General features: G+C 43.2%; 1 protein-coding gene across 1 annotated transcript in view; it reads right to left on the minus strand.

Moving 5' to 3' along the window:
* Positions 1-27,398, minus strand: part of LOC115415771 (interphotoreceptor matrix proteoglycan 1-like) — a 47,319-nt gene that overhangs the window by 9,017 nt on the left and 10,904 nt on the right. The window contains exons 3-5 of the mRNA XM_030129413.1: positions 19,466-19,814; positions 11,598-11,805; positions 720-802 (exon numbers count right to left, since the gene is read on the minus strand). Of these exons, the coding sequence (XP_029985273.1) occupies positions 763-802; positions 11,598-11,805; positions 19,466-19,814 (597 nt within the window). The 3' untranslated portion in view covers positions 720-762. The remainder of the gene's footprint in view (positions 1-719; positions 803-11,597; positions 11,806-19,465; positions 19,815-27,398) is intronic.

Below are 27,398 nucleotides of genomic sequence, written 5' to 3' on the forward strand. Positions count from 1 at the left end.
ATAATTTTCCAGATTTTTAAAACTATTTTTTTTTTATTTTCTTGATGATCGTCTTAATTTTGTTCTTTATTTTCCTCTATTTTTGTTCATTTTGTTGATTAATCTCTTCATTTTGTTCATTCTTTGGTTGATTTTGTTTATTTTCTTCATTATTTTCTTCATTTTTGTGCCTTTTGGGGATAATTTTCTTCATTTCTTACTAATTTTCTAGAAGAGTCTCTTCTTTTTGTTCATTACTTGGTTCCTTGTGTTTATTTTCATCCTTTTTCTTCATTTTGGTGATAATTTTGCTAATTTTTTTCTAATTTTCTATCTTCTTTAGTTCATTTAGTTCATTGTCCTCATGTTTTCCTCGTTTTCTGTCTGCTTCATTTTAAATCTGTGGAACTAAACTCTACAGTGTCCACATTGGGCTCCTCTGGTACCTGAGGGTTCATGAGCCTCTGTTGGACTCTGTGTCCTTAAACGCTGTCGTTCTAAACTGTGGAGGACACATTCACCACCGGACCACCTGAGGAACTCCAGTCGTCCACAGGAACCCTGTTTGTTTCTGGGTTTGGATCGGACCTGTGCGTGGCTGCCTGCTCGTCTTATTCAGCGTTCGTTCGTTCGTTGTTTGGTTGGTTGGTCTGCTGAACCTGCAGGAGCTCCTGTTTTTCCCTTTAAAGCTGCTCCGCTCTCACATGTGGGATTTGGCCGCTGGTGGCGAGCCCACGTACCTTTTGTCGTATTCTCCGGTGCCGCCCGATCCGACGCCTTTCCTTAACTGCTCGGGCCTGGGGGGGGACGGCTGCCTTTGTATCTGCACGAAAAGACAAATGGAGCAGGTGTGAAACGAAAGTGCAACTGCAGCAACTCTGCAAATGTACAAAAGAGATCCAGAGGAAAGATAACACCGGCGACCTTCCAGCACACGGCGAACAGAAGATGAGCGGCAGAAAAATGAGCATGTCTGCAGGGAAATCAGGATGTTTTCTGCTCATTACAGTTAAAAACAAACAGAGAAGACGGCGTCCGACCTCCAGCCAAAGTCGAACATCAGTAAAACGACGACATGACACTGAGGAGACAGACAGACAGCTGCAGCCAAAACGAACAAATGTAAGAAAGGACGATCAGCAGAAGCATCAGTACGACGGCTGCGTTCATGTGTTCAGTTCCATCTGAGACGAACCGGAGATTTGTTCTGTTTTGACTGAAGAACTTTAAGAAGAATGTGAAATGAAATGAAACTGAAGGAGGAAGTCCACCCTCAAACATCTAAACATCCATTTAACACCTGCTGATCCATTAAACTGATCAGTCCATGTCAATAACTGGTGTCAAATACAGTTCTTCATCTGTTCATGGTCATCAGATATGACCATATTTGGACGTTCAGAGGCTCTCCAGTTACCGTGGAAACACCATCACCTTCTCCAACACTGATTCTTCAGTCAAACCCATGGAGTTGGATCAACGACAGTGGACGGAAACACTGGAGTTATGATCAATAAGAAATACATTTTAAAAAAACTACAAAACCATCAATAATATGAACAAATTAGCAAAAAATTTTACTAAAATAAAGTTAAAAACAGATAAAATAAGCAACAAAATGAATAAAAACAGCCAAAATAATGAATAAAATGAACAAAAATTAGTGGTAACTCAACAAAATAATTAATGCAATTATAAAATTGGCACCAAAAATAAAATAAGTAACAAAATGAAAAAAATGGAAAAATGATAAAATGAGCAACAAAAGGTAGAAAAATAAACACAAGTGACAAAATGAACACAATCAAATAAAAATATGAAGAAAAAATGAATAAAATCCGATTGTAAAACCCATGGAGTGGATGGACACACTGGGTTTATGATCAATAATAAATAAAAGAAATAAAAAAAAACAACTACAAAACAATATTGTGAAAAAATAAGCATAAAATGTTACTAAATAAAGTTGAAAACAGACAAAAATAAGGAGCTGACGTGGAGCGGTGTGATTCAGGTGTTTGTGTCTGCAGGTCTGAGCCCACGTTTACGCAAGGAACTAAAAAATCTACAGCATCCATCTGTGACACGCATCTGACCTTAAATGGATGTTGAATGTGTGACTGAATCCTGCTTTGTCAGAAAACCGTCAGACTTCAGGTTGTTTCAGGTTGTCTGCGCTGAACCTGGAGAACAGCTCCGATTCCAAGAAGAAGGTCTTCTGCTCCAGCTGTGTGCTAAAAGCAGCCCAGTTCAACTTCAAACTTTATTTATACACTGAGGATGGAGCACAAAGCGCTTTACATACAAGTTTAAACATCAGAACCCCCACCACCACCACCACCACCACCACCACCACCACCACACACACTTAAAAAGACTGACTGAGCACCAGAGGAGCAGAAAGTAAAAGTAAAAGAGGAGGTGCTGTCTGAGGGAGCATCTGCACCAGGAGGCAACCAGCAACCAGCAACACAGCACTGACCAGTGGGAGAGGGCAACTGGGACCCCCACCCCCAGAAAGGAGCAGACCCCAGTGAAGGAAGACCCCCACCCCCAGAAAGGAGCAGACCCCAGTGAAGGAAGACCCCCACCCCCAGAAAGGAGCAGACCCCAGTGAAGGAAGACCCCCACCCCCAGAAAGGAGCAGACCCCAGTGAAGGAAGACCCCCACCCCCAGAAAGGAGCAGACCCCAGTGAGGGAAGGCGCCAAAGCCACATGAGTCCACAGTCCAAGAACTGCACCAGTGTTGGAACTGGACGTACTTGTGGGAACTGGACGTACTTGTGGGAACTGGACGTACTTGTGGGAACTGGACGTACCTGTGGGAACTGGACGTACTTGTGGGAACTGGACGTACTTGTGGGAACTGGACGTACTTGTGGGAACTGGACGTACCTGTGGGAACTGGACGTACTTGTGGGAACTGGACGTACTTGTGGGAACTGGACGTACCTGTGGGAACTGGACGTACTTGTGGGAACTGGATGTACCTGTGGGAACTGGACGTACTTGTGGGAACTGGACGTACCTGTGGGAACTGGACGTACTTGTGGGAACTGTGTGGTTGAACTCCGCAGTGTGAGCTCAGCTGTTGGTGCAGATGTCAAACCAAGGTGGATGAACTCAGGTGAACTTTCAAATGTGCTTTTTCTTAGAATTAGCTTATGTGGCGTTATTGACGTAAGCTGTGACATGTCTGACCCAGCAACAACTGTCAAACCAATCACATGTGAATGCTGAGATTATGAACCAAATATGGACATCTTCCAAATGACTGAAGACTAGAAAATGTACTGAAGAAGATTTTCATGTGGATGAGACAAAGGCAGAGACGAACAGTGGGTTTGGTGTGAGACTAGTTGATAACTGACTGATTTTTTTTTTTTTGGAACTTTTTTTCTATTTTTGCCTGAAGCAATAAATCAAGCTCTGTTGTAACTTTTGAAAACCTCAGCCCTTCTTTTTGGTGAATTCTTCATTTCTCCTGGGTTGGTCCTTCCATCCAAAACATAACTGGTGAGTTAATTTAAATTAAGTCACCCCCCCCCCCTCCCCCCGCGCAGACAGCCATTTTTACAGAAGTATTGGAGTAAGGTGGAGGAACACCGGTGGTCATGTGTTTGACATGGGCACACAGTTTAAGTCAGAACAAAGCGAAAACAGTTACCCAGTGGATAAAATGTAAAGATATGACTCAGTCAATTCATTAACTGAAATTAATTGTGGTTTTTGAGATTTACTGTTACCGGTGTGTTCAATAGACTCACAACAGAAACATGACAGGATGAGTGTGGAAGTGCAGGATGGAGAAGAAGAGCCAAAGTTTCCAACTGAAGAAGAGAAAAGAAGAGCACAACGTCCAGGTTTTCATCTGTTTAGAACGGATGGAAGTGGATTAGGAGGCGGTGAAAAACATAAAACACACAGTCCAAAGATGAAGCGAAAAACCTGACAACAAACAGAAAACATCCACATATGTTCTGAAAGGTAAATGAAAAACTATGAATATTTAAGTCAAATAAAAGTAGTTCCAGTGTCTGTAAGTCACGTTCTGTCTGAACGAATGTCAGTGGAAGTTCAGTTAAAGACATACGACTGAAAGACACTTCCTCTGTTTTTGATTTAATAACCTTTGAATTTACTCCGAGTTTTCATGAACATCTACAAGATCAGTGAATTAAATATAGAAAATACAGGATTTACACCGGAAAGATAAAAAACAGATGATAATATTAGAATAAAGGGAGATAAATAACAGGAAAGATCAAATGGAGAGAAATGTATTTAGAAGTCACCACAAACAGTTAAAGGTCGTCAAGGATTCAAATATAAACTATTTATATATTTTAATGAGGATTTATTAAAGGAGGATAAATAAATGTCAGTAGTGGTAGTTTGTTTTTATGTTCAGTTAATTGTATATTTTGCAAAAAAAAAAAAGTTTTGATATAATAACCTGTGAATTTACTCTATGCATTAAAATTAAATATAGAAAATAGAGGATTTGTACTGAAAATATGCAAAAATACAGAGGATAATGTTGTGAAAATTGGTGTTAAATTACTTATTAAAGGTTAAATATAGAGAAAAATCCATTTGAGTGTCACCATGAAAACACTTCCAGTTCTTTAAGGGTTCATGTCCAACACAAATATGAAAAGTGTTTTTCTGCACATACTGTATATTTTATTATTACAGTCTTGTGGTACCACCCCCGTTGACAAACCCTGTTCTGGAGGACTGGTCCGACCCCTAACCCCTAAACCTGAACAGGACACATGAACCCGTTCCAGCTGCGCAAAACAGAACCACATAAGAACAAAGCACCAGGAATGTGTTTCCATCCATAAACTAACGAGGCTGTTCATGTTCCAGACGAGTTTAGGAGATAAAAACATGTTCAATAAACCAGCAGACAACTGACTATCAGTGACGTGGAACTGTGACCTGGACGCTCCTGTTTCCATGCAGAATAAAACCTACATGTGACAGCTCAGCCTGGACCTCAGTCAGTTTTCCATCCAAAACAACACCTCCAGACTCAGAAGACTGTCACACTTTGGTTTTCAGCGACACTTCTAATTCTGACACTAATTAACTGCCATATTTTAAGGTAAACCGCTGGGGAGTGAATCAGAAACTTTAAACTCATTTAAAGTTTGATAATTTAATCTAATCAGCGAAAAAGGCGATGCTGTGAATGGAGCTGACAGTTCATAAACGCTTCATTAATTAGAGTCTGAGCTGAGCTTTAATGAAGCTTTGAACGGTGGATCCTTTAAACTGAACCTGGAAAACAAAGCTCAGTTTGATACGTTACAAAAAATGAGGTTTATGAAGATCCATGAATGAAACTTCAATAATCAGTGAGTGGTTCGGAACTGGTCTGGGTTCAGGACCCGCTATGACCCCCCCCAATGACAAACCAAGACCCAGACTGATAAAAGTTCCACTTCTAAAACCCATTTAAAATAAAGATGTTGTGTTTAGAACCTGAGATAGTCCAGAATATTCCAGTGTGAAAACAGACCAGACCAGCAGGTGGACCCCATTCAGGTGGAAACGTTCCCTTTACCATGAAATTCAAACATCTGAACCCAAACTAAACAGTCATTTATTCAAATACTAATAATAAAGCTGACGGAACCATCACAACATTTTACAAACACAAACAATTCAATTAATAAAGTCAAACTTGTGTTTCTGAACAGGATTATTCTGCCCAAAGGCCCATGACCCACTGACCCACTGAAAACAGGTTTATGACCCACTGACCCACTGAAAACAGGTTTATGACCCACTGAAAACAGGTTTATGACCCACTGAAAACAGGTTTATGACCCACTGACCCACTGAAAACAGGTTTATGACCCACTGAAAACAGGTTTATGACCCACTGACCCACTGAAAACAGGTTTATGACCCACTGAAAACAGGTTTATGACCCACTGACCCACTGAAAAACAGGTTTATGACCCACTGACCCACTGAAACAGGTTTATGACCCACTGACCCCTGAAAACAGGTTTATGACCCACTGAAAACAGGTTTATGACCCACTGACCCACTGAAAACAGGTTTATGACCCACTGAAAACAGGTTTATGACCCACTGACCCACTGAAAACAGTTTATTGACCCACTGAAAACAGGTTTATGACCCACTGAAAACAGGTTTATGACCCACTGACCCACTGAAAACAGGTTTATGACCCACTGAAAACAGGTTTATGACCCACTGACCCACTGAAACAGGTTTATGACCCACTGAAAACAGGGTTATGACCCACTGACCCACTGAAAACAGGTTATGACCCACTGAAAACAGGTTTATGACCCACTGAAACCGGTTTATGACCCACTGAAAACAGGTTTATGACCCACTGACCCACTGAAAACAGGTTTATGACCCACTGAAAACAGGTTTATGACCCACTGACCCACTGAAAACAGGTTTATGACCCACTGAAAACAGGTTTATGACCCACTGACCCACTGAAAACAGGTTTATGACCCACTGAAAACAGGTTTATGACCCACTGACCCACTGAAAACAGGTTATGACCCACTGAAAACAGGTTTATGACCCACTGAAAACAGGTTTATGACCCACTGACCCACTGAAAACAGGTTTATGACCCACTGAAAACAGTTTATGACCCACTGACCCACTGAAAACAGGTTTATGACCCACTGAAAACAGGTTTATGACCCACTGAAAACAGGTTTATGACCCACTGAAAACAGGTTTATGACCCACTGAAAACAGGTTTATGACCCACTGACCCACTGAAAACAGGTTTATGACCCACTGACCCACTGAAAACAGGTTTATGACCCACTGACCCACTGAAAACAGGTTTATGACCCACTGAAAACAGGTTTATGACCCACTGAAAACAGGTTTATGACCCACTGACCCACTGAAAACAGGTTTATGACCCACTGACCCACTGAAAAACAGGTTTATGACCCACTGAAAACAGGTTTATGACCCACTGACCCACTGAAAACAGGTTTATGACCCACTGAAAACAGGTTTATGACCCACTGACCCACTGAAAACAGGTTTATGACCCACTGACCCACTGAAAACAGGTTTATGACCCACTGACCCACTGAAACAGGTTTATGACCCACTGAAAACAGGTTTATGACCCACTGACCCACTGAAAACAGGTTTATGACCCACTGAAAACAGGTTTATGACCCACTGAAAACAGGTTTATGACCCACTGACCCACTGAAAACAGGTTTATGACCCACTGAAAACAGGTTTATGACCCACTGACCCACTGAAAACAGGTTTATGACCCACTGAAAACAGGTTTATGACCCACTGACCCACTGAAAAACAGGTTTATGACCCACTGAAAACAGGTTTATGACCCACTGACCCACTGAAAACAGGTTTATGACCCACTGAAAACAGGTTTATGACCCACTGACCCACTGAAAACAGGTTTATGACCCACTGAAAACAGGTTTATGACCCACTGACCCACTGAAACAGGTTTATGACCCACTGAAAACAGGTTTATGACCCACTGAAAACAGGTTTATGACCCACTGAAAACAGGTTTATGACCCACTGACCCACTGAAACAGGTTTATGACCCACTGAAAACAGGTTTATGACCCACTGACCCACTGAAAACAGGTTTATGACCCACTGACCCACTGAAAACAGGTTTATGACCACTGAAAACAGGTTTATGACCCACTGACCCACTGAAAACAGGTTTATGACCCACTGAACCCACTGAAAACAGGTTATGACCCACTGACCCACTGAAAACAGGTTTATGACCCACTGAAAACAGGTTTATGACCCACTGACCCACTGAAAACAGGTTTATGACCCACTGAAAACAGGTTTATGACCCACTGACCCACTGAAAACAGGTTTATGACCCACTGACCCACTGAAAACAGGTTTATGACCCACTGAAAACAGGTTTATGACCCACTGACCCACTGAAAACAGGTTTATGACCCACTGAAAACAGGTTTATGACCCACTGACCCACTGAAAACAGGTTTATGACCCACTGAAAACAGGTTTATGACCCACTGACCCACTGAAAACAGGTTTATGACCCACTGAAAACAGGTTTATGACCCACTGAAAACAGGTTTATGACCCACTGACCCACTGAAAACAGGTTTATGACCCACTGAAAACAGTTTATGACCCACTGACCCACTGAAAACAGGTTTATGACCCACTGAAAACAGGTTTATGACCCACTGACCCCACTGAAAACAGGTTTATGACCCACTGAAAACAGGTTTATGACCCACTGACCCACTGAAAACAGGTCTATGACCCACTGAAAACAGGTTTATGACCCACTGAAAACAGGTTTATGACCCACTGAAAACAGGTTTATGACCCACTGACCCACTGAAAACAGGTTTATGACCCACTGAAAACAGGTTTATGACCCACTGACCCACTGAAAACAGGTTTATGACCCACTGACCCACTGAAAACAGGTTTATGACCCACTGAAAACAGGTTTATGACCCACTGACCCACTGAAAACAGGTTTATGACCCACTGACCCACTGAAAACAGGTTTATGACCCACTGAAAACAGGTTATGACCCACTGACCCACTGAAAACAGGTTTATGACCCACTGACCCACTGAAAACAGGTTTATGACCCACTGAAAACAGGTTTATGACCCACTGACCCACTGAAAACAGGTTTATGACCCACTGACCCACTGAAAACAGGTTTATGACCCACTGAAAACAGGTTTATGACCCACTGATCCACTGAAAACAGGTTTATGACCCACTGACCCACTGAAAACAGGTTTATGACCCACTGAAAACAGGTTTATGACCCACTGACCCCACTGAAAACAGGTATATGACCCACTGAAAACAGGTTTATGACCCACTGAAAACAGGTTTATGACCCACTGACCCACTGAAAACAGGTTTATGACCCACTGAAAACAGGTTTATGACCCACTGACCCACTGAAAACAGGTTTATGACCCACTGATCCACTGAAAACAGGTTTATGACCCACTGAAAACAGGTTTATGACCCACTGAAAACAGGTTTATGACCCACTGAAAACAGGTTTATGACCCACTGAAAACAGGTTTACGACCCACTGACCCACTGAAAACAGGTTTATGACCCACTGATCCACTGAAAACAGGTTTATGACCCACTGAAAACAGGTTTATGACCCACTGAAAACAGGTTTATGACCCACTGAAAACAGGTTTATGACCCACTGACCCACTGAAAACAGGTTTATGACCCACTGAAAACAGGTTTATGACCCACTGACCCACTGAAAACAGGTTTATGACCCACTGAAAACAGGTTTATGACCCACTGAAAACAGGTTTATGACCCACTGACCCACTGAAAACAGGTTTATGACCCACTGACCCACTGAAAACAGGTTTATGACCCACTGAAAACAGGTTTATGACCCACTGAAAACAGGTTTATGACCCACTGACCCACTGAAAACAGGTTTATGACCCACTGAAAACAGGTTTATGACCCACTGACCCACTGAAAACAGGTTTATGACCCACTGACCCACTGAAAACAGGGTTATGACCCACTGAAAACAGGTTTATGACCCACTGAAAACAGGTTTATGACCCACTGACCCACTGAAAACAGGTTTATGACCCACTGAAAACAGGTTATGACCCACTGACCCACTGAAAACAGGTTTATGACCCACTGAAAACAGGTTTATGACCCACTGAAAACAGGTTTATGACCCACTGACCCACTGAAAACAGGTTTATGACCCACTGACCCACTGAAAACAGGTTTATGACCCACTGAAAACAGGTTTATGACCCACTGACCCACTGAAAACAGGTTTATGACCCACTGAAAACAGGTTTATGACCCACTGACCCACTGAAAACAGGTTTATGACCCACTGAAAACAGGTTTATGACCCACTGACCCACTGAAAACAGGTTTATGACCCACTGAAAACAGGTTTATGACCCACTGACCCACTGAAAACAGGTTTATGACCCACTGAAAACAGGTTTATGACCCACTGAAAACAGGTTTATGACCCACTGACCCACTGAAAACAGGTTTATGACCCACTGAAAACAGGTTTATGACCCACTGAAAACAGGTTTATGACCCACTGACCCACTGAAAACAGGTTTATGACCCACTGAAAACAGGTTTATGACCCACTGACCCACTGAAAACAGGTTTATGACCCACTGAAAACAGGTTTATGACCCACTGACCCACTGAAAACAGGTTTATGACCCACTGAAAACAGGTTTATGACCCACTGAAAACAGGTTTATGACCCACTGACCCACTGAAAACAGGTTTATGACCCACTGACCCACTGAAAACAGGTTTATGACCCACTGAAAACAGGTTTATGACCCACTGACCCACTGAAAACAGGTTTATGACCCACTGAAAACAGGTTTATGACCCACTGACCCACTGAAAACAGGTTTATGACCCACTGAAAACAGGTTTATGACCCACTGACCCACTGAAAACAGGTTTATGACCCACTGAAAACAGGTTTATGACCCACTGACCCACTGAAAACAGGTTTATGACCCACTGAAAACAGGTTTATGACCCACTGACCCACTGAAAACAGGTTTATGACCCACTGACCCACTGAAAACAGGTTTATGACCCACTGAAAACAGGTTTATGACCCACTGACCCACTGAAAACAGGTTTATGACCCACTGAAAACAGGTTTATGACCCACTGACCCACTGAAAACAGGTTTATGACCCACTGACCCACTGAAAACAGGTCTATGACCCACTGAAAACAGGTTTATGACCCACTGACCCACTGAAAACAGGTTTATGACCCACTGAAAACAGGTTTATGACCCACTGACCCACTGAAAACAGGTTTATGACCCACTGAAAACAGGTTTATGACCCACTGACCCACTGAAAACAGGTTTATGACCCACTGAAAACAGGTTTATGACCCACTGAAAACAGGTTTATGACCCACTGACCCACTGAAAACAGGTTTATGACCCACTGACCCACTGAAAACAGGTTTATGACCCACTGAAAACAGGTTTATGACCCACTGACCCACTGAAAACAGGTTTATGACCCACTGAAAACAGGTTTATGACCCACTGACCCACTGAAAACAGGTTTATGACCCACTGAAAACAGGTTTATGACCCACTGACCCACTGAAAACAGGTTTATGACCCACTGAAAACAGGTTTATGACCCACTGACCCACTGAAAACAGGTTTATGACCCACTGAAAACAGGTTTATGACCCACTGACCCACTGAAAACAGGTTTATGACCCACTGACACACTGAAAACAGGTTTATGACCCACTGAAAACAGGTTTATGACCCACTGACCCACTGAAAACAGGTTTATGACCCACTGAAAACAGGTTTATGACCCACTGACCCACTGAAAACAGGTTTATGACCCACTGACCCACTGAAAACAGGTTTGTGACTGTAAACAGGTTTGTGACCCACTTTAGGGTTGCGACCCCTCAGTTGACAGCCAGTGCTTAAATGGGGCTTTGGAGTGGTCCAGCCCTGGTGGAGCTGATACTCCAGGTGTGTTTTACCTGCACATGGCTCCGTGTCCGGGGATGACGGTGCATTCCCCCCCCGGGCAGAAGTCTGGGTCCAGGACACAGCGACTCTGACAGGGAAGACCGTCCACCGACAGGAAACCAGGCTCACAGCGACACTCCGCCTCCCTGGACCGACCAATCACCATGCAGCGAGAAAAGGCCCCACACGCCAGGAACTTACAGGGGTTGGCCTGGTCAGCTGAGGAGGAGGAGGAGGAGGAGGAGGAGGAGGAGGAGGAGGAGGAGGAGGAGGAGGAGGAAGTAGTATTAGTATTGTTGAATTGTCCTTGGTCTCCTCAGGAGGTTCTGAGTTCTGTTGGAGGTTTGTGGAGGTCCATCTCAGATAAAACCGTTTTTTTTTTTTCAGTTGTCTGATAAAACTATGTTGGTGTTTTTACGTCTTTGAGAAAACAAATCCATTTGTGTGTTCATCTGGAACATGAACAGTCCTTCAGGACAAACTTCAGCTCCCTCCAGAGGAACTGAATGATGAACTCATTAGATCTGATTGGCTGAGAGTTCAAGGCCACTGTGGCTCCTTAATTACACTGATGAACACTGGAGCTCGGTCTACATGTGGACTCAAGCAGGTGAACTTCAGTCCAAACAGACAGTCCTGAACCTGAACCTGAACCTGAACCTGGTCCAGCGTATGTGTCTGTTATTATGAGGCTTCTGTTTGTTTGTTTCCTCAGATTCATGTTCAGTCTAAATGTTGGGTCACACGTTGAACAGAACCCACACACAGAAGGTTCTGGACTCCATTCCTGATCAGCAGCTACAGGTTCCACCTCTAATCAGAACCTCAGACCAGGTTCTGCTGGAGATCTGGATTCAACCAGGATTAAACACAAAGAATGGATTCACAGCCAATCAGGACAAACCTGACTTTAATATGTGAACCTTTAACCCTTTAACCTCTGATTAAAGGTACAGGTTCACATATGAACCCTTTAACCTCTGATTAAAGGTACAGGTTCACATATGAACCCTTTAACCTTTGATTTAAGGTACAGGTTCACATATGAACCCTTTAACCTCTGATTAAAGGTACAGGTTCACATATGAACCCTTTAACCTTTGATTAAAGGTACAGGTTCACATATGAACCCTTTAACCTCTGATTAAAGGTACAGGTTCACATATGAACCCTTTAACCTTTGATTAAAGGTACAGGTTCACATATGAACCCTTTAACCTCTGATTAAAGGTACAGGTTCACATATGAACCCTTTAACCTCTGATTAAAGGTACAGGTTCACATATGAACCCTTTAACCTCTGATTAAAGGTACAGGTTCACATATGAACCCTTTAACCTCTGATTAAAGGAGCAGGTTCACATATGAACCCTTTAACCTCTGATTAAAGGTACAGGTTCACATATGAACCCTTTAACCTTTGATTAAAGGTACAGGTTCACATATGAACCCTTTAACCTTTGATTAAAGGTACAGGTTCACATATGAACCCTTTAACCTTTGATTAAAGGTACAGGTTCACATATGAACCCTTTAACCTCTGATTAAAGGTACAGGTTCACATATGAACCCTTTAACCTTTGATTAAAGGTACAGGTTCACATATGAACCCTTTAACCTCTGATTAAAGGAGCAGGTTCACATATGAACCCTTTAACCTCTGATTAAAGGTACAGGTTCACATATGAACCCTTTAACCTTTGATTAAAGGTACAGGTTCACATATGAACCCTTTAACCTCTGATTAAAGGTACAGGTTCACATATGAACCCTTTAACCTCTGATTAAAGGTACAGGTTCACATATGAACCCTTTAACCTCTGATTAAAGGTACAGGTTCACATATGAACCCTTTAACCTTTGATTAAAGGTAAAAGTACAAAACAAACTGCTTAATATTTGTTTATTTATTTATTTTGAATTAGCATTAAAACCAAACCACAGATTATATAAACAAACGTCGAATATTCGAAAAGGAGTGGGATGAAGTTTCATTTATAACCCCACCCCCAAGTGAGATTCCATAAGTAACTCAAAAATCTGACCCAGACTAAATCGGAGCTCAGCATAAACCCCTGCAGTGCTGAACACATGAAGGACAGATTCTGTCCATTTAACAGCAGCCTTTCACATTCCAGTAAACGCTGTCCATTTGTCAGAGAAATGTTTGTCAAAAGTCGGGCCCTTATATGTGCAAATGTCGGGACGTAACTACTTATAAAACATAACAAATTAATCCTGAATTCAAACAGGTTGTATGAATCCACTGGCTGTGTCCAAATGAATGTTCAGGTGGTTTTTCAGCAGCTGGAGGGTTCACATTCAAACTGTCTGAACTATTAGAGTCCAAAGACACAAATGAAGCACACACAGCTGATACAAGTGGGTTTACACACAGATGAGCCCGTTCACACTCTGTAGGAACCCTGAACAACACTTTGAAGTTGTGGTGGAGGTCTCCAGTTCAGATCTTTGAACGGTGGTGGTGTCTGCGTTGGAATGTGTTCTTTGGTTCAGTTTCGGTCCTCAGGGTCTGGACAAACGGATCAGCACAGGTCTGTTCAATCGTCTGGATCGACCCACCTCTGTTCTGTTCCAATAAACGTCTCCTGGGTCATTCGTCCTGGGTCTCCTGGGTCATTCGTCCAGCGTCTCCTGGGTCATTCGTCCTGGGTCTCCTGGGTCATTCGTCCAGTGTCTCCTGGGTCATTTGTCCTGGGTCTCCTGGGTCATTCGTCCAGCGTCTCCTGGGTCATTCGTCCTGGGTCTCCTGGGTCATTCGTCCAGCGTCTCCTGGGTCATTCGTCCTGGGTCTCCTGGGTCATTCGTCCAGCGTCTCCTGGGTCATTTGTCCTGGGTCTCCTGGGTCATTCGTCCAGCGTCTCCTGGGTCATTCGTCCAGCGTCTCCAGGGTCATTCGTCCAGCGTCTCCTGGGTCATTCGTCCAGCGTCTCCTGGGTCATTCGTCCAGCGTCTCCTGGGTCATTCGTCCTGGGTCTCCTGGGTCATTCGTCCAGCGTCTCCTGGGTCATTCGTCCTGGGTCTCCTGGGTCATTCGTCCTGCGTCTCCTGGGTCATTCGTCCAGCGTCTCCTGGGTCATTCGTCCTGGGTCTCCTGGGTCATTCGTCCAGCGTCTCCTGGGTCATTCGTCCTGGGTCTCCTGGGTCATTCGTCCAGCGTCTCCTGGGTCATTCGTCCTGGGTCTCCTGGGTCATTCGTCCAGCGTCTCCTGGGTCATTTGTCCTGGGTCTCCTGGGTCATTCGTCCAGCGTCTCCTGGGTCATTCGTCCAGCGTCTCCTGGGTCATTCGTCCTGGGTCTCCTGGGTCATTCGTCCAGCGTCTCCTGGTCATTCGTCCAGCGTCTCCTGGGTCATTCGTCCTGGGTCTCCTGGTCATTCGTCCAGCGTCTCCTGGGTCATTCGTCCTGGGTCTCCTGGGTCATTCGTCCAGCGTCTCCTGGGTCATTCGTCCTGGGTCTCCTGGGTCATTCGTCCAGCGTCTCCTGGGTCATTCGTCCAGCGTCTCCTGGGTCATTCGTCCTGGGTCTCCTGGGTCATTCGTCCAGCGTCTCCTGGGTCATTCGTCCTGGGTCTCCTGGGTCATTCGTCCAGCGTCTCCTGGGTCATTCGTCCTGGGTCTCCTGGGTCATTCGTCCTGGGTCTCCTGGGTCATTTGTCCTGGGTCTCCTGGGTCATTCGTCCAGCGTCTCCTGGGTCATTCGTCCAGCGTCTCCTGGGTCATTCGTCCTGGGTCTCCTGGGTCATTCGTCCAGCGTCTCCTGGGTCATTCGTCCTGGGTCTCCTGGGTCATTCGTCCAGCGTCTCCTGGGTCATTCGTCCTGGGTCTCCTGGGTCATTCGTCCAGCGTCTCCTGGGTCATTCGTCCTGGGTCTCCTGGGTCATTCGTCCAGCGTCTCCTGGGTCATTCGTCCTGGGTCTCCTGGGTCATTTGTCCTGGGTCTCCTGGGTCATTCGTCCAGCGTCTCCTGGGTCATTCGTCCAGCGTCTCCAGGGTCATTCGTCCAGCGTCTCCTGGGTCATTCGTCCTGGGTCTCCTGGGTCATTCGTCCAGCGTCTCCTGGGTCATTCGTCCTGGGTCTCCTGGGTCATTCGTCCAGCGTCTCCTGGGTCATTCGTCCTGGGTCTCCTGGGTCATTCGTCCAGCGTCTCCTGGGTCATTCGTCCAGCGTCTCCTGGGTCATTCGTCCTGGGTCTCCTGGGTCATTCGTCCAGCGTCTCCTGGGTCATTCGTCCTGGGTCTCCTGGGTCATTCGTCCAGCGTCTCCTGGGTCATTCGTCCTGGGTCTCCTGGGTCATTCGTCCAGCGTCTCCTGGGTCATTCGTCCAGCGTCTCCTGGGTCATTCGTCCTGGGTCTCCTGGGTCATTCGTCCAGCGTCTCCTGGGTCATTCGTCCTGGGTCTCCTGGGTCATTCGTCCAGCGTCTCCTGGGTCATTCGTCCAGCGTCTCCTGGGTCATTCGTCCTGGGTCTCCTGGGTCATTCGTCCAGCGTCTCCTGGGTCATTTGTCCTGGGTCTCCTGGGTCATTCGTCCAGCGTCTCCTGGGTCATTCGTCCTGGGTCTCCTGGGTCATTTGTCCTGGGTCTCCTGGGTCATTCGTCCAGCGTCTCCTGGGTCATTCGTCCAGCGTCTCCTGGGTCATTTGTCCTGGGTCTCCTGGGTCATTTGTCCTGGGTCTCCTGGGTCATTCGTCCAGCGTCTCCTGGGTCATTCGTCCAGCGTCTCCTGGGTCATTCGTCCAGCGTCTCCTGGGTCATTCGTCCAGCGTCTCCTGGGTCATTCGTCCTGGGTCTCCTGGGTCATTCGTCCAGCGTCTCCTGGGTCATTTGTCCTGGGTCTCCTGGGTCATTCGTCCAGCGTCTCCTGGGTTATTCGTCCTGGGTCTCCTGGGTCATTCGTCCTGGGTCTCCTGGGTCATTCGTCCTGGGTCTCCTGGGTCATTTGTCCTGGGTCTCCTGGGTCATTCGTCCAGCGTCTCCTGGGTCAGCCTGGGCCTTCACGGGTTTGTTCTGCTCGTATTCACACACAAACATCTGTGACTGCTGCTGCTTTTGTTGTCATATAAGAGCGTCTGCAGGTGGTGGACGAAGGGAACAGTTCAGACGTTTTAATCACAATCACGAGTTGAGGTTTTTCTTCCAAACATTCAAAGATGCTGTGGATTAAAGACGGCCATAAATGGACCCTCTAGTGGTTGTCAGTGGTATTACACCTTCACCACTAGGGCTGTATGAAAATATTGGTTCCACAATACACTACCAGGCAAAAGTTTGGACTCACCTGTTTTTTCTTTATTTTTATGACTATTTCCATTGTAGATTCTCACTGAAGGCATCAAAACTATGAATGAACACATGTGGAATTCTGTAGTTTAAAAAGGTGGGACAAAACTCAAAGCATGTTTTATATTTTAGATTCTTCAAAATAGCCACATTTTGCTTTTATTACTGCTTTGTGCATTCTTGGCATTCTCTTGATGAGCTTCATGAGGTAGTCACCTGAAATGTTTTCCAAAAGTCTGGAAGGAGTTCCAAATGATGCTGAGCACTGGTTGGCCATCTGTGGTCCATCTCACGTCATTTAAATAAGAAGGTGAGTCCAAACTTTTGCCTGGTAGTGTATATCACGATACTTTACTTCACGATACTGTATCAAAATTAAAAAGTACTGTATCGATATTTTTAGGTATTTATTCAACTGCAGACATGGTGAGGGTTCATTTTTGTTTTTCTTTTTTGTGTATATTTTATTATTTAACTGTTTTGTTAAATAATGGTTATTTAAAGCATCCTGGAGAAGCCAATAATGTAATAACGACTGATCACGTAAGAACAGCCAATAATGTAATAAATTTGCCATTTTTAAAATGCAATAGGCCAAAAACATAATAACTGGCCGATAACAATAAAAGAGAGAGGGGCAGATTTCCTCACAGTTCTACCTAATAAATGAAACTTAAATACAGTGATATTAATATATTTTTATGTTATTGGCTCAGTTATTACATTTGCAAAGAATTTTTTTTCACCAGGCCAAAATTGTAATAAGATATTATATTGTTATGACGTTATCGGTTCAGGACTTTTATTACATTATTGGCCAGTTATTGTGTTTTTGGCCTATTACATTTTAAAAATGACAAATTTATTGCGTTATCAGCCGTTACTACGTTATCGGTCGTTCTTACATTATTGACTTCTACACATCCTAAAGCCTTTTTTATGTCTGAAAGGGGCAGATGTTCGTTCTTTTGTTGCACAAAAATAATGTTGGATGACTGAGGGACTGTCCACTGTGCATTCTATTCACAACGAACAGAACAGGAACATGTGAGTCTGCACCTGATGTTCAGCACCCAGGACATGAAGAGCCTTCATCCTCTTCATCATCACTACGATCCTCCAGCCCCATACTGTTGGACTGTGTGTGTGTATGTGTGTGTGTGTGTGTGTTGGACACACAGACCTAATTACTGATTCTATTTGAATGTGTTTGTGATCTGTGCTCTGGGCTTGAATCTCATCTGTGGAGGATAATACAGTAGAACACAGCAGGAGCATGTTCTGAAAACCAAACAGGCTGAGGAGGCAAGTGAGGAAGGATCTGAGGAAGGAGGCAAGTGAGGAAGGATCTGAGGAAGGAGGCATCTGACGAAGGATCTGAGGAAGGATCTGAGGAAGGAGGCAAGTGAGGAAGGATCTGAGGAAGGAGGCAAGTGAGGAAGGATCTGAGGAAGGAGGCATCTGACGAAGGATCTGAGGAAGGAGGCAAGTGAGGAAGGATCTGAGGAAGGAGGCATCTGACGAAGGATCTGAGGAAGGATCTGAGGAAGGAGGCAAGTGAGGAAGGATCTGAGGAAGGAGGCATCTGACGAAGGATCTGAGGAAGGATCTGAGGAAGGAGGCATCTGAGGAAGGATCTGAGGAAGGATCTGAGGAAGGAGGCAAGTGAAGAAGGATCTGAGGAAGGAGGCATCTGAGGAAGGATCTGAGGAAGGAGGCATCTGACGAAGGATCTGAGGAAGGAGGCATCTGACGAAGGATCTGAGGAAGGATCTGAGGAAGGAGGCAAGTGAGGAAGGATCTGAGGAAGGAGGCATCTGAGGAAGGATCTGAGGAAGGATCTGAGGAAGGAGGCAAGTGAGGAAGGATCTGAGGAAGGAGGCATCTGACGAAGGATCTGAGGAAGGATCTGAGGAAGGAGGCAAGTGAGGAAGGATCTGAGGAAGGAGGCAAGTGAGGAAGGATCTGAGGAAGGAGGCATCTGACGAAGGATCTGAGGAAGGATCTGAGGAAGGAGGCATCTGAGGAAGGATCTGAGGAAGGATCTGAGGAAGGAGGCATCTGAGGAAGGATCTGAGGAAGGATCTGAGGAAGGAGGCAAGTGAAGAAGGATCTGAGGAAGGAGGCATCTGAGGAAGGATCTGAGGAAGGAGGCATCTGAGGAAGGATCTGAGGAAGGAGGCATCTGAGGAAGGATCTGAGGAAGGAGGCATCTGAGGAAGGACCTGAGGAAGGAGGCATCTGAGGAAGGACCTGAGGAAGGAGGCATCTGAGGAAGGATCTGAGGAAGGATCTGAGGAGGTACTTGGTGAACTTTCTCCTTGTTTTCCATTTATTCCAGTTTTTAACCTCATCTAATCTCTCTTTTTGTCAGTTTGTACATGTTTTCTCTCCCAGTGTGTATATTTTCACTGAATGTATAAAATATGTGCATGGCAGTGGGTCCACAGCTGCTTTTATATTATAAATGTTATACTCTGGAATATAAACTGCTGTTCCAAAATAAAAACTAATAAAACCCCAAACCCAGTGCTGTTGGTGGTAGTTTCCAGGCTACATGTTGGGCTTCTTCTCACCTGGTTCCACGTCCAGTGAGTGGGTGTCGATCTGGATGTGCAGGTGTTTGGCGGCTGAGCAGAACTCCTCCAGAACGCAGTGGACGGCCTCGGTGATGTTGTACGGCACCGACTTGGCGAACTTCATCCTGCTGTTGACCACCACGCTGCCCTTCCTGAAGTTGAGAATCTCCAGGTTTCTGAAGCCCGTCAGGTTGGCCTGCAGGAACGGCAGCAGCTGCAACCGCAAGGACACATAATTACGGCATCTACGTACAGAAAACGGACCGTTTGAATGAGTTGGCACAGTGAATGTTAAAGCACGGACTAGGAGACCCAGTTCGACGCGCTTCAACCCTGAGCCGCTCGGCTTCAAAGTCTCAAGGATGTTTCAGATGTTTTACGGTCCATGTTTGTGTCATGTTGAAGTGGTTGTGATTCCACATGGAGATGGAGAAACCCTCTGAGGAGAGACGCCGTTAAACATTTGACAGTTAATTGGATATTAATGACCAAATGTTTCATTTCATTTATCAAATGGCCTCATTTGTTATACATGAAGAGCTGTAAAAGCGAGGACATTAAGAGGAAAACTTTGAAGACTCCTCTGTTCTGCACCAGCTTTAGGAACTGTCAGAAAAACCAAATGAAACTACTCTAAAAAAAAAAAAAAAAAAGAAACCCATGGTATTATAAGTGCTCCTTTATCTGCTGTGCTTGGACAGACTGAAGTGGGGACATCGAATTATCACCGATTTCTACTGTGATTTAAGAAGTGAATTAAATACAAGGATGGATATAAAAGCAGCTGCAGCATGGGAGTAGGATATATGTGTATATATATGTATGTATATATGTATATGTGTGTGTGCATATATGTATGTGTGTATGTATATGTGTGTGTGCATATATGTATATATGTATGTGTGTATGTATATGTGTGTGTGTATATATGTATGTGTGTATGTATATGTGTGTGTGCATATATGTATATATGTATGTGTGTATGTATATGTGTGTGTGCATATATGTATGTGTGTATGTATATGTGTGTGTGCATATATGTATATATGTATGTGTGTATGTATATGTGTGTGTGTATATATGTATGTGTGTATGTATATGTGTGTGTGCATATATGTATATATGTATGTGTGTATGTATATGTGTGTGTGTATATATGTATGTGTGTATGTATATGTGTGTGTGCATATATGTATATATGTATGTGTGTATGTATTTCTTTCTTTCTTTCTTCTGCAAAGGTGGTTATGTTTTCATTGGGGTTTGTTAGTCTGTTTGTCTGTTTGTCTGTTTGTTTGTCTGTTTGTCTGTCTGTTTGTCTGTTTGTTTGTTTGTCTGTTTGTTTGTCTCTTTGTTAGTTTGTCTGTCTGTTTGTTTGTTTGTCTGTTTGTTTGTCTGTTAGTTTGTCTGTCTGTCTGTTTGTTTGTTAGTTAGTTTGTCTGTTTGTTTATCTGTTTGTTTGTTTGTCTGTTTGTTAGTTTGTCTGTCTGTTTGTTAGTTAGTCTGTTTGTTTATCTGTTTGTTTGTCTGTTTGTTAGTTTGTCTGTCTGTTAGTTTGTCTGTTTGTTTATCTGTTTGTTTGTTTGTCTGTTTGTTAGTTCGTCTGTCTGTTTGTTTGTTTGTTAGTCTGTTTGTTTATCTGTTTGTTTGTTTGTCTGTGTCTGTTTGTTTGTTAGTTAGTTTGTTTATCTGTTTGTTAGTTTATCTGTTTGTTTGTTTGTCTGTTTGTTAGTTTGTCTGTTTGTTTGTTTGTTAGTTAGTTTGTCTGTTTATCTGTTTGTTTGTTTGTCTGTTTGTTAGTTTGTCTGTCTGTTTGTTTGTTTGTTTGTTAGTTTGTCTGTTTGTTTATCTGTTTGTTTGTTTGTCTGTTTGTTAGTTTGTCTGTCTGTTTGTTAGTTAGTCTGTTTGTTTATCTGTTTGTTTGTCTGTTTGTTAGTTTGTCTGTCTGTCTGTTAGTTTGTCTGTTTGTTTATCTGTTTGTTTGTTTGTCTGTTTGTTAGTTCGTCTGTCTGTTTGTTTGTTTGTTAGTCTGTTTGTTTATCTGTTTGTTTGTTTGTCTGTGTCTGTTTGTTTGTTAGTTAGTTTGTTTATCTGTTTGTTAGTTTATCTGTTTGTTTGTTTGTCTGTTTGTTAGTTTGTCTGTTTGTTTGTTTGTTAGTTAGTTTGTCTGTTTATCTGTTTGTTTGTTTGTCTGTTTGTTAGTTTGTCTGTCTGTTTGTTTGTTTGTTTGTTAGTCTGTCTGTTTGTTTATCTGTTTGTTTGTTTGTCTGTGTGCAAGATTACTCCATAAGTTATGGACAGATTTGGATGAAATTTTCAGGAAATGCTGATACTGAACAAATGATTACATTTTGGTGGTCGGGGGTGGGGGGGGGGCGGGGGGCTCTAGAAGCACTTGGAGAGCGCAGACCTCCGCCAAGGCTGATCAGTGCCTCCCCCCCCCCCACCCCCAATCACCACCAAAATTTAATCATTTCTTCCTTATCCCATTTCCAACAAACCCTGAAAATTTCATCCAAATCTGTCCATAACTTTTTGAGTTATGTTGCACACTAATGGACAGACAAACAAACAAACAGACAAACAGACAAACAAACAAACAAACAGACAGACAGACAGACAGACAGACAGACAGACAGACAGACAGACCCTGGCAAAAACATAACCTCCTTGGTGGAGGTAATTAGAGTAAAACACATGACTGAGCACACAATGATGTTTTCACTCACATGTGGATGTGTCTGCCTCACAGCACTGCTACTGCCCATGTGGACTAAGGACTAAACTGAGCATGTGCAGAGTGAATTAGGTCAGTCCTAAGTTGTTCCTGATTGGAGCAACTGCAAGAGTTCCAACTGTCCCCAGTCTCCCCTACACTATGAACACCCAGGCCTGTCTGCAGAATGAAACTGTGAGGGAGACAGGAAGTGCACGGACATGGGGGGGTGGGGTGAATACTGCATAAGACAAGGGGGTCCGTGATTTTTTTTTGGGGGGGGGGGGGGGGGGGGTGTTAGCTGCCCATCCTTGTCAGAGCACATGAGCGGGGGGTGGGTGGGTGGGGGGTGTGCTCTGTGATAATGTGTTTGTGTGTGGGGCTGACAGGGTCATGGTGTGAGCAGCAGTGAAGCTGACAGCCTGTACTGTTGGTCTGAAGGCTGCTGTATGCTCACACGCCTTCACAAGGTCAGCTGATGTCATTTTCACAGCCCCGCCCCTTCACGCAGCTCATCTCAAGTGGAAACTTTCCACTTCACACACCTCACAAAATTTGTAAGAGACGTGTGGACAACATGGCCGACATTCGGGAGCTCCTGGTGGTAGAAGTACAGAAGTACAGGCACTGGGACCCCCAGGACCACCAGGACCCCCAGGACCACCACCACAGCTGAGTGGGGAAGGATTAAGCCAACAAAGAGGAGGAATGGGCAAAAAAACCTGGAAAAACCTTCAGGACAGAGATGTGAAGGCAAAACAGACCACCAAAGGGAGAGGCGGAGACCCAGGGGGGTGGGGCCAAATGACCCACGGACCAATGAGAGAGTCGAACTGGATATGGATTAAACACAGGAAACACACACACAATTAGCTCCAGAGGAGGAAGTTCACTGATCATTTTCTTCTTCTGTAGTTTTTTAATGTGTCACATGTCCGTTTGTGGAACACTGCCCCCTGCAGTTTGGGAAGAGACGCTGTGCAGAGACGCACACAGTATACACACACACACACACACACACAGTATACACACACACACACACACATACACGCACACACACGCACACATACACGCATACACACACACCTACACACACACACACACACACGCACACACACACATACACACACACATACACGCACACACACACACACACACACACACATATATACACACACACACACACACACACACACACACACACACATATATACACGCACACACACATACACACACATGCACACACACACACACATACACACAGACACACACACAGACACATACACACACACACACCTATATACACACGTATACACACACACACCCTCACACACACCTACACACACACACACACACACACACACACATATGTATACACACACACACAATAATCATTGAAAAATAAAAGAACATCAAAGCTTTCCTTTGGAACAGTGTGACACACGGTCCAGTGTAGTCAGATTACTGCTGGTACTCAGCCCTAGTCATCAGGCAAAAACACAACTATCAAACCCACCTGCTGTTTCATACAACACCCTCGCCACCCCCCCGACACTGCGTATGGAGTGACACTGCACCGCTGTAACAGCGTGGGAATGTCCCGTCGTCATGACATTAACACACAAACAGCATGGCCTCCTCCCCTCCTGGTCATCACCAGACGTCTCCATGGCAACAGTGAAGGACTCACTCACAGTGATGTGACGTGTGTGTGTGTGAGCGCTGCAGAACCTCATCTGTGTGTGTGTGTGTCTCAGGTGTACACAGGGTGTGTGTTGTTGCCTCAGACTCCGCCCACACACACTGCAGTCATGACTGTTCAGAAAACACCAGAATGACAGAAGTTGTGGGTTTAAAACCAGCGCTTTAGCGTCACTGTCAGCCACAGAAAGGAGGCGCTGGAGGACCGGGACTGTGAGCACGAACCTGAGCAGACCACACACCACAACACTGGCATCAGGACACAGTATATGACAATACTGTTAAAAAGGCCACATTCTGTTTGTCTCTTTATTTAAATGATTATTTCCTTGAAGAATTCAATTCCATCATAAATGTGCACAAATCCTAAACACATTTGTATTTGATCCCAACAGGATCTAATGTTCTATCAGCAAATGTTCCAACTGTGTTCAAACTGAAATTCTGTTTTCCAGACATTCCAGTTTCAGATCCTGTTCAAATGTTCAGATTCTATTAGTTCACAACTAACATCAGAACAGGATTGGAGTTCAATCCAAACAAAGGAACCAACATTATTGAATAAAAGAGTGTGAAATAAGAATGAATAAAATAGAAACAACAAAACATAAATGAACCTCTGTCATAAATGCATTTGAATAAATACCTAAAAATATCCGTACAGTACATTTTAATATCGATACAGTATTGTGAAATGAAATATCACAATATATCGCAGAACCGATATTTTCTAACAGCCTTAGTTGTGGTTGTTAAATTTTTTAGTGTCAATCTGATTTTCTTCGTTTTTCTTCATTTTACTCAGTATTTTTATTTGGTTTTGTTCATTTTGTTGCCCATTTTATAATTTAATTAATTATTTTGTTGAGTTATTACTAATTTTTGTTCATTTTATTCATTATTTTTGGCTGTTTTTATTCATGTCATTGCTTATTTTGTCTGTTTTTAACTTTATTTTAGTAACATTTTTGGCTTATTTTTTCGCATTAATGATTTTATTTGATTTTGTTCATTTCGTTACTTATTCTGTTTATCAAAAGAGAAATTCAGGCTCTCAGGAAATCACCGCTTATCAATGAATCGATCAATAGGTCAACCAACTAATGATGAATGGATTAATCGATCATGTGCATCCTTCGTGTGATCCATTCTAAACGTAGTTTCTGCAGTTCATCTTTTTAGGTTTTATGCAGTCCAAGTTCCAGTCCTTGTGTTTCTAACAGCCTGGACTCCAGAAGAACTGGATCCTTTGGCTGGTTTTCAGTGGTGGTTCATTTGGGTACATGTGGTTTGTAAGCGGCGCCGTCAGCCGCTGTTTCTGATGTGATTCTGTGCTTTCCACAGGAGTCGCTCACACACCAGCCGCTGGTCTGTCGTCAGTTTCCCTCATTTATTCTGTCATCACCGCTCAAAGCCTTTTTTTTCAGCACATACAAGTCGTCTTCACCTCAAAATAGACACCGACTCCACCGACGTACACGACTCGACATCCTGACACATTTGTTCAATTCCCAAACAGAACCCCAACATAATTATTCCTATTGATGCCACCGTTAAAACCGCTCAGTGAAATGAATCGTAAAAGTCTATTCACGCTGCAGACTGAACAGGCGTGTGTCGGCCTGAGCAAGACTTTTATTCATGTGTTAATTACTGCGTTTTTCTTTGTGAATTTACTTTAGACAGCAGCGAACAGATTCTGGTTGAATCCTACTGCATTTAAACACTGATGAATCAGCAAAAACCAAACGAAAACACACGTTCACACTGAAGTATTTGGTCCTTTGGGTTCTGACTGTGGATCCTGGTTCATGGGGTTTATCTGAGTTTAGGACGCCTGTGTTGGCTTAGAGGTGTGTCCTGGCAAGAACCTGGAGATACAATACAAGTCACAACACTAGGATCACCACATAATATATCATGATATATCATGATTAGGCTGTTAGAAAATATCGGTTCTGCGATATATTGTGATATTTCATTTCCCAATACTGGATCGATATTAAAAAGTACTGTATGGATATTTTAGGTATTTATTCAAATGCATTTATGACAGAGGTTCATTGATGTTTTGTTGTTTCTATTTTATTTCTTCTTATTTCACACTCTTTTATTCAATAATGTTGGTTCCTTTGTTGGATTGAACTCAAATCCTGTTCTGATGTTAGTTGTGAACTAAGAATCTGAACATCTGGTGATAGAACATCAGATCCTGTTGGGATCAAATACAAAGAAAATAAAAATATCGATACAGTATTGTGACACGAAATATCGCGCTATATTGCAGAACCGATATTTTCTTACACCCATAGTTTGCAAGAATCTGGCGATACGATACAAATCACATACTAGGATCATGATATGATGTATCACGATACTGTTAAAAAGGCAATTTTTTTATTGGTTTTGTTTCTTTATTTAAATGATTATTTCCTTGAAGAACTGAATTCCATCATAAATGTGCACAAATCCTAAACACATTTGTATTTGATCCCAACAGGATCTAATGTTCTATCACCAAATGTTCCAACTGTGTTCAAACTGAAATTCTGTTTTCCAGACATTCCAGTTTCAGATCCTGTTCAAATGTTCAGATTCTATTAGTTCACAACTAACATCAGAACAGGATTGGAGTTCAATCCAAACAAAGGAACCAACATTATTGAATAAAAGAGTGTGAAATAAGAATAAATAAAATAGAAACAAAAAACATAAATGAACCTCTGTCATATCTGCATTTGAATAAATACTTAAAATATCCGTACAGTACATTTTAATATCGATACAGTATTGTGAAATGAAATATCGCAATATATCGCAGAACCGATATTTTCTAACAGCCCTAGTTGTGGTTGTTAAATTTTTACCATCAGTCTTATTTTCTTCATTTTTATTCATTTTATTTGGTATTTTTATTTGGTTTTGTTCATTTTGTTCCTTATTCTGTTTATTTTTCTACAATTTGTTGCCCATTTTATAATTTTATTAATTATTCTGTTCAGTTATTACTAATTTTTGTTCATTTTATTCATTATTTGGCTGTTTTTACTCATGTTGTTGCTTATCTTATCCGTTTTTAATGTTATTTTAGTAACATTTTTGGCTTATGTTTTCACATTAATGATTGTTTCAGTTTTTTAGGGACCGAGCCGAAAGGTAAGGCCCTCTCACACAGTGAGAGGCCTTGCCTGCAAGCAAGGCCCTATGGTTTTCGTTCGTTTTTTATTATTATTTTCCGCCGTCACTTTAAACTGGATTTTGACCCCTTAACATGCTCCAAAACTCACCAAATTTGCCATGTATGTCATGGCTGGTGAACACTTTCATTCAATATCAAAATTAACCCCTTGGGTGCCAAAATGGACTGTGTAGCGCCACCTTTGTACTAAAAAAACACAAAATCTGCCCTAGCGGCCAGTAGGAATGTCACAGAAACATGAAACAAATGCCAAAATGTTGGTCTGATTGAGCCGACAAATCATACACTGACACTCATGAGCTAACTCCAACAGA

Source organism: Sphaeramia orbicularis, unplaced genomic scaffold (assembly GCF_902148855.1).
Source record: "Sphaeramia orbicularis unplaced genomic scaffold, fSphaOr1.1, whole genome shotgun sequence".
Lineage (NCBI taxonomy): Eukaryota > Metazoa > Chordata > Actinopteri > Kurtiformes > Apogonidae > Sphaeramia > Sphaeramia orbicularis.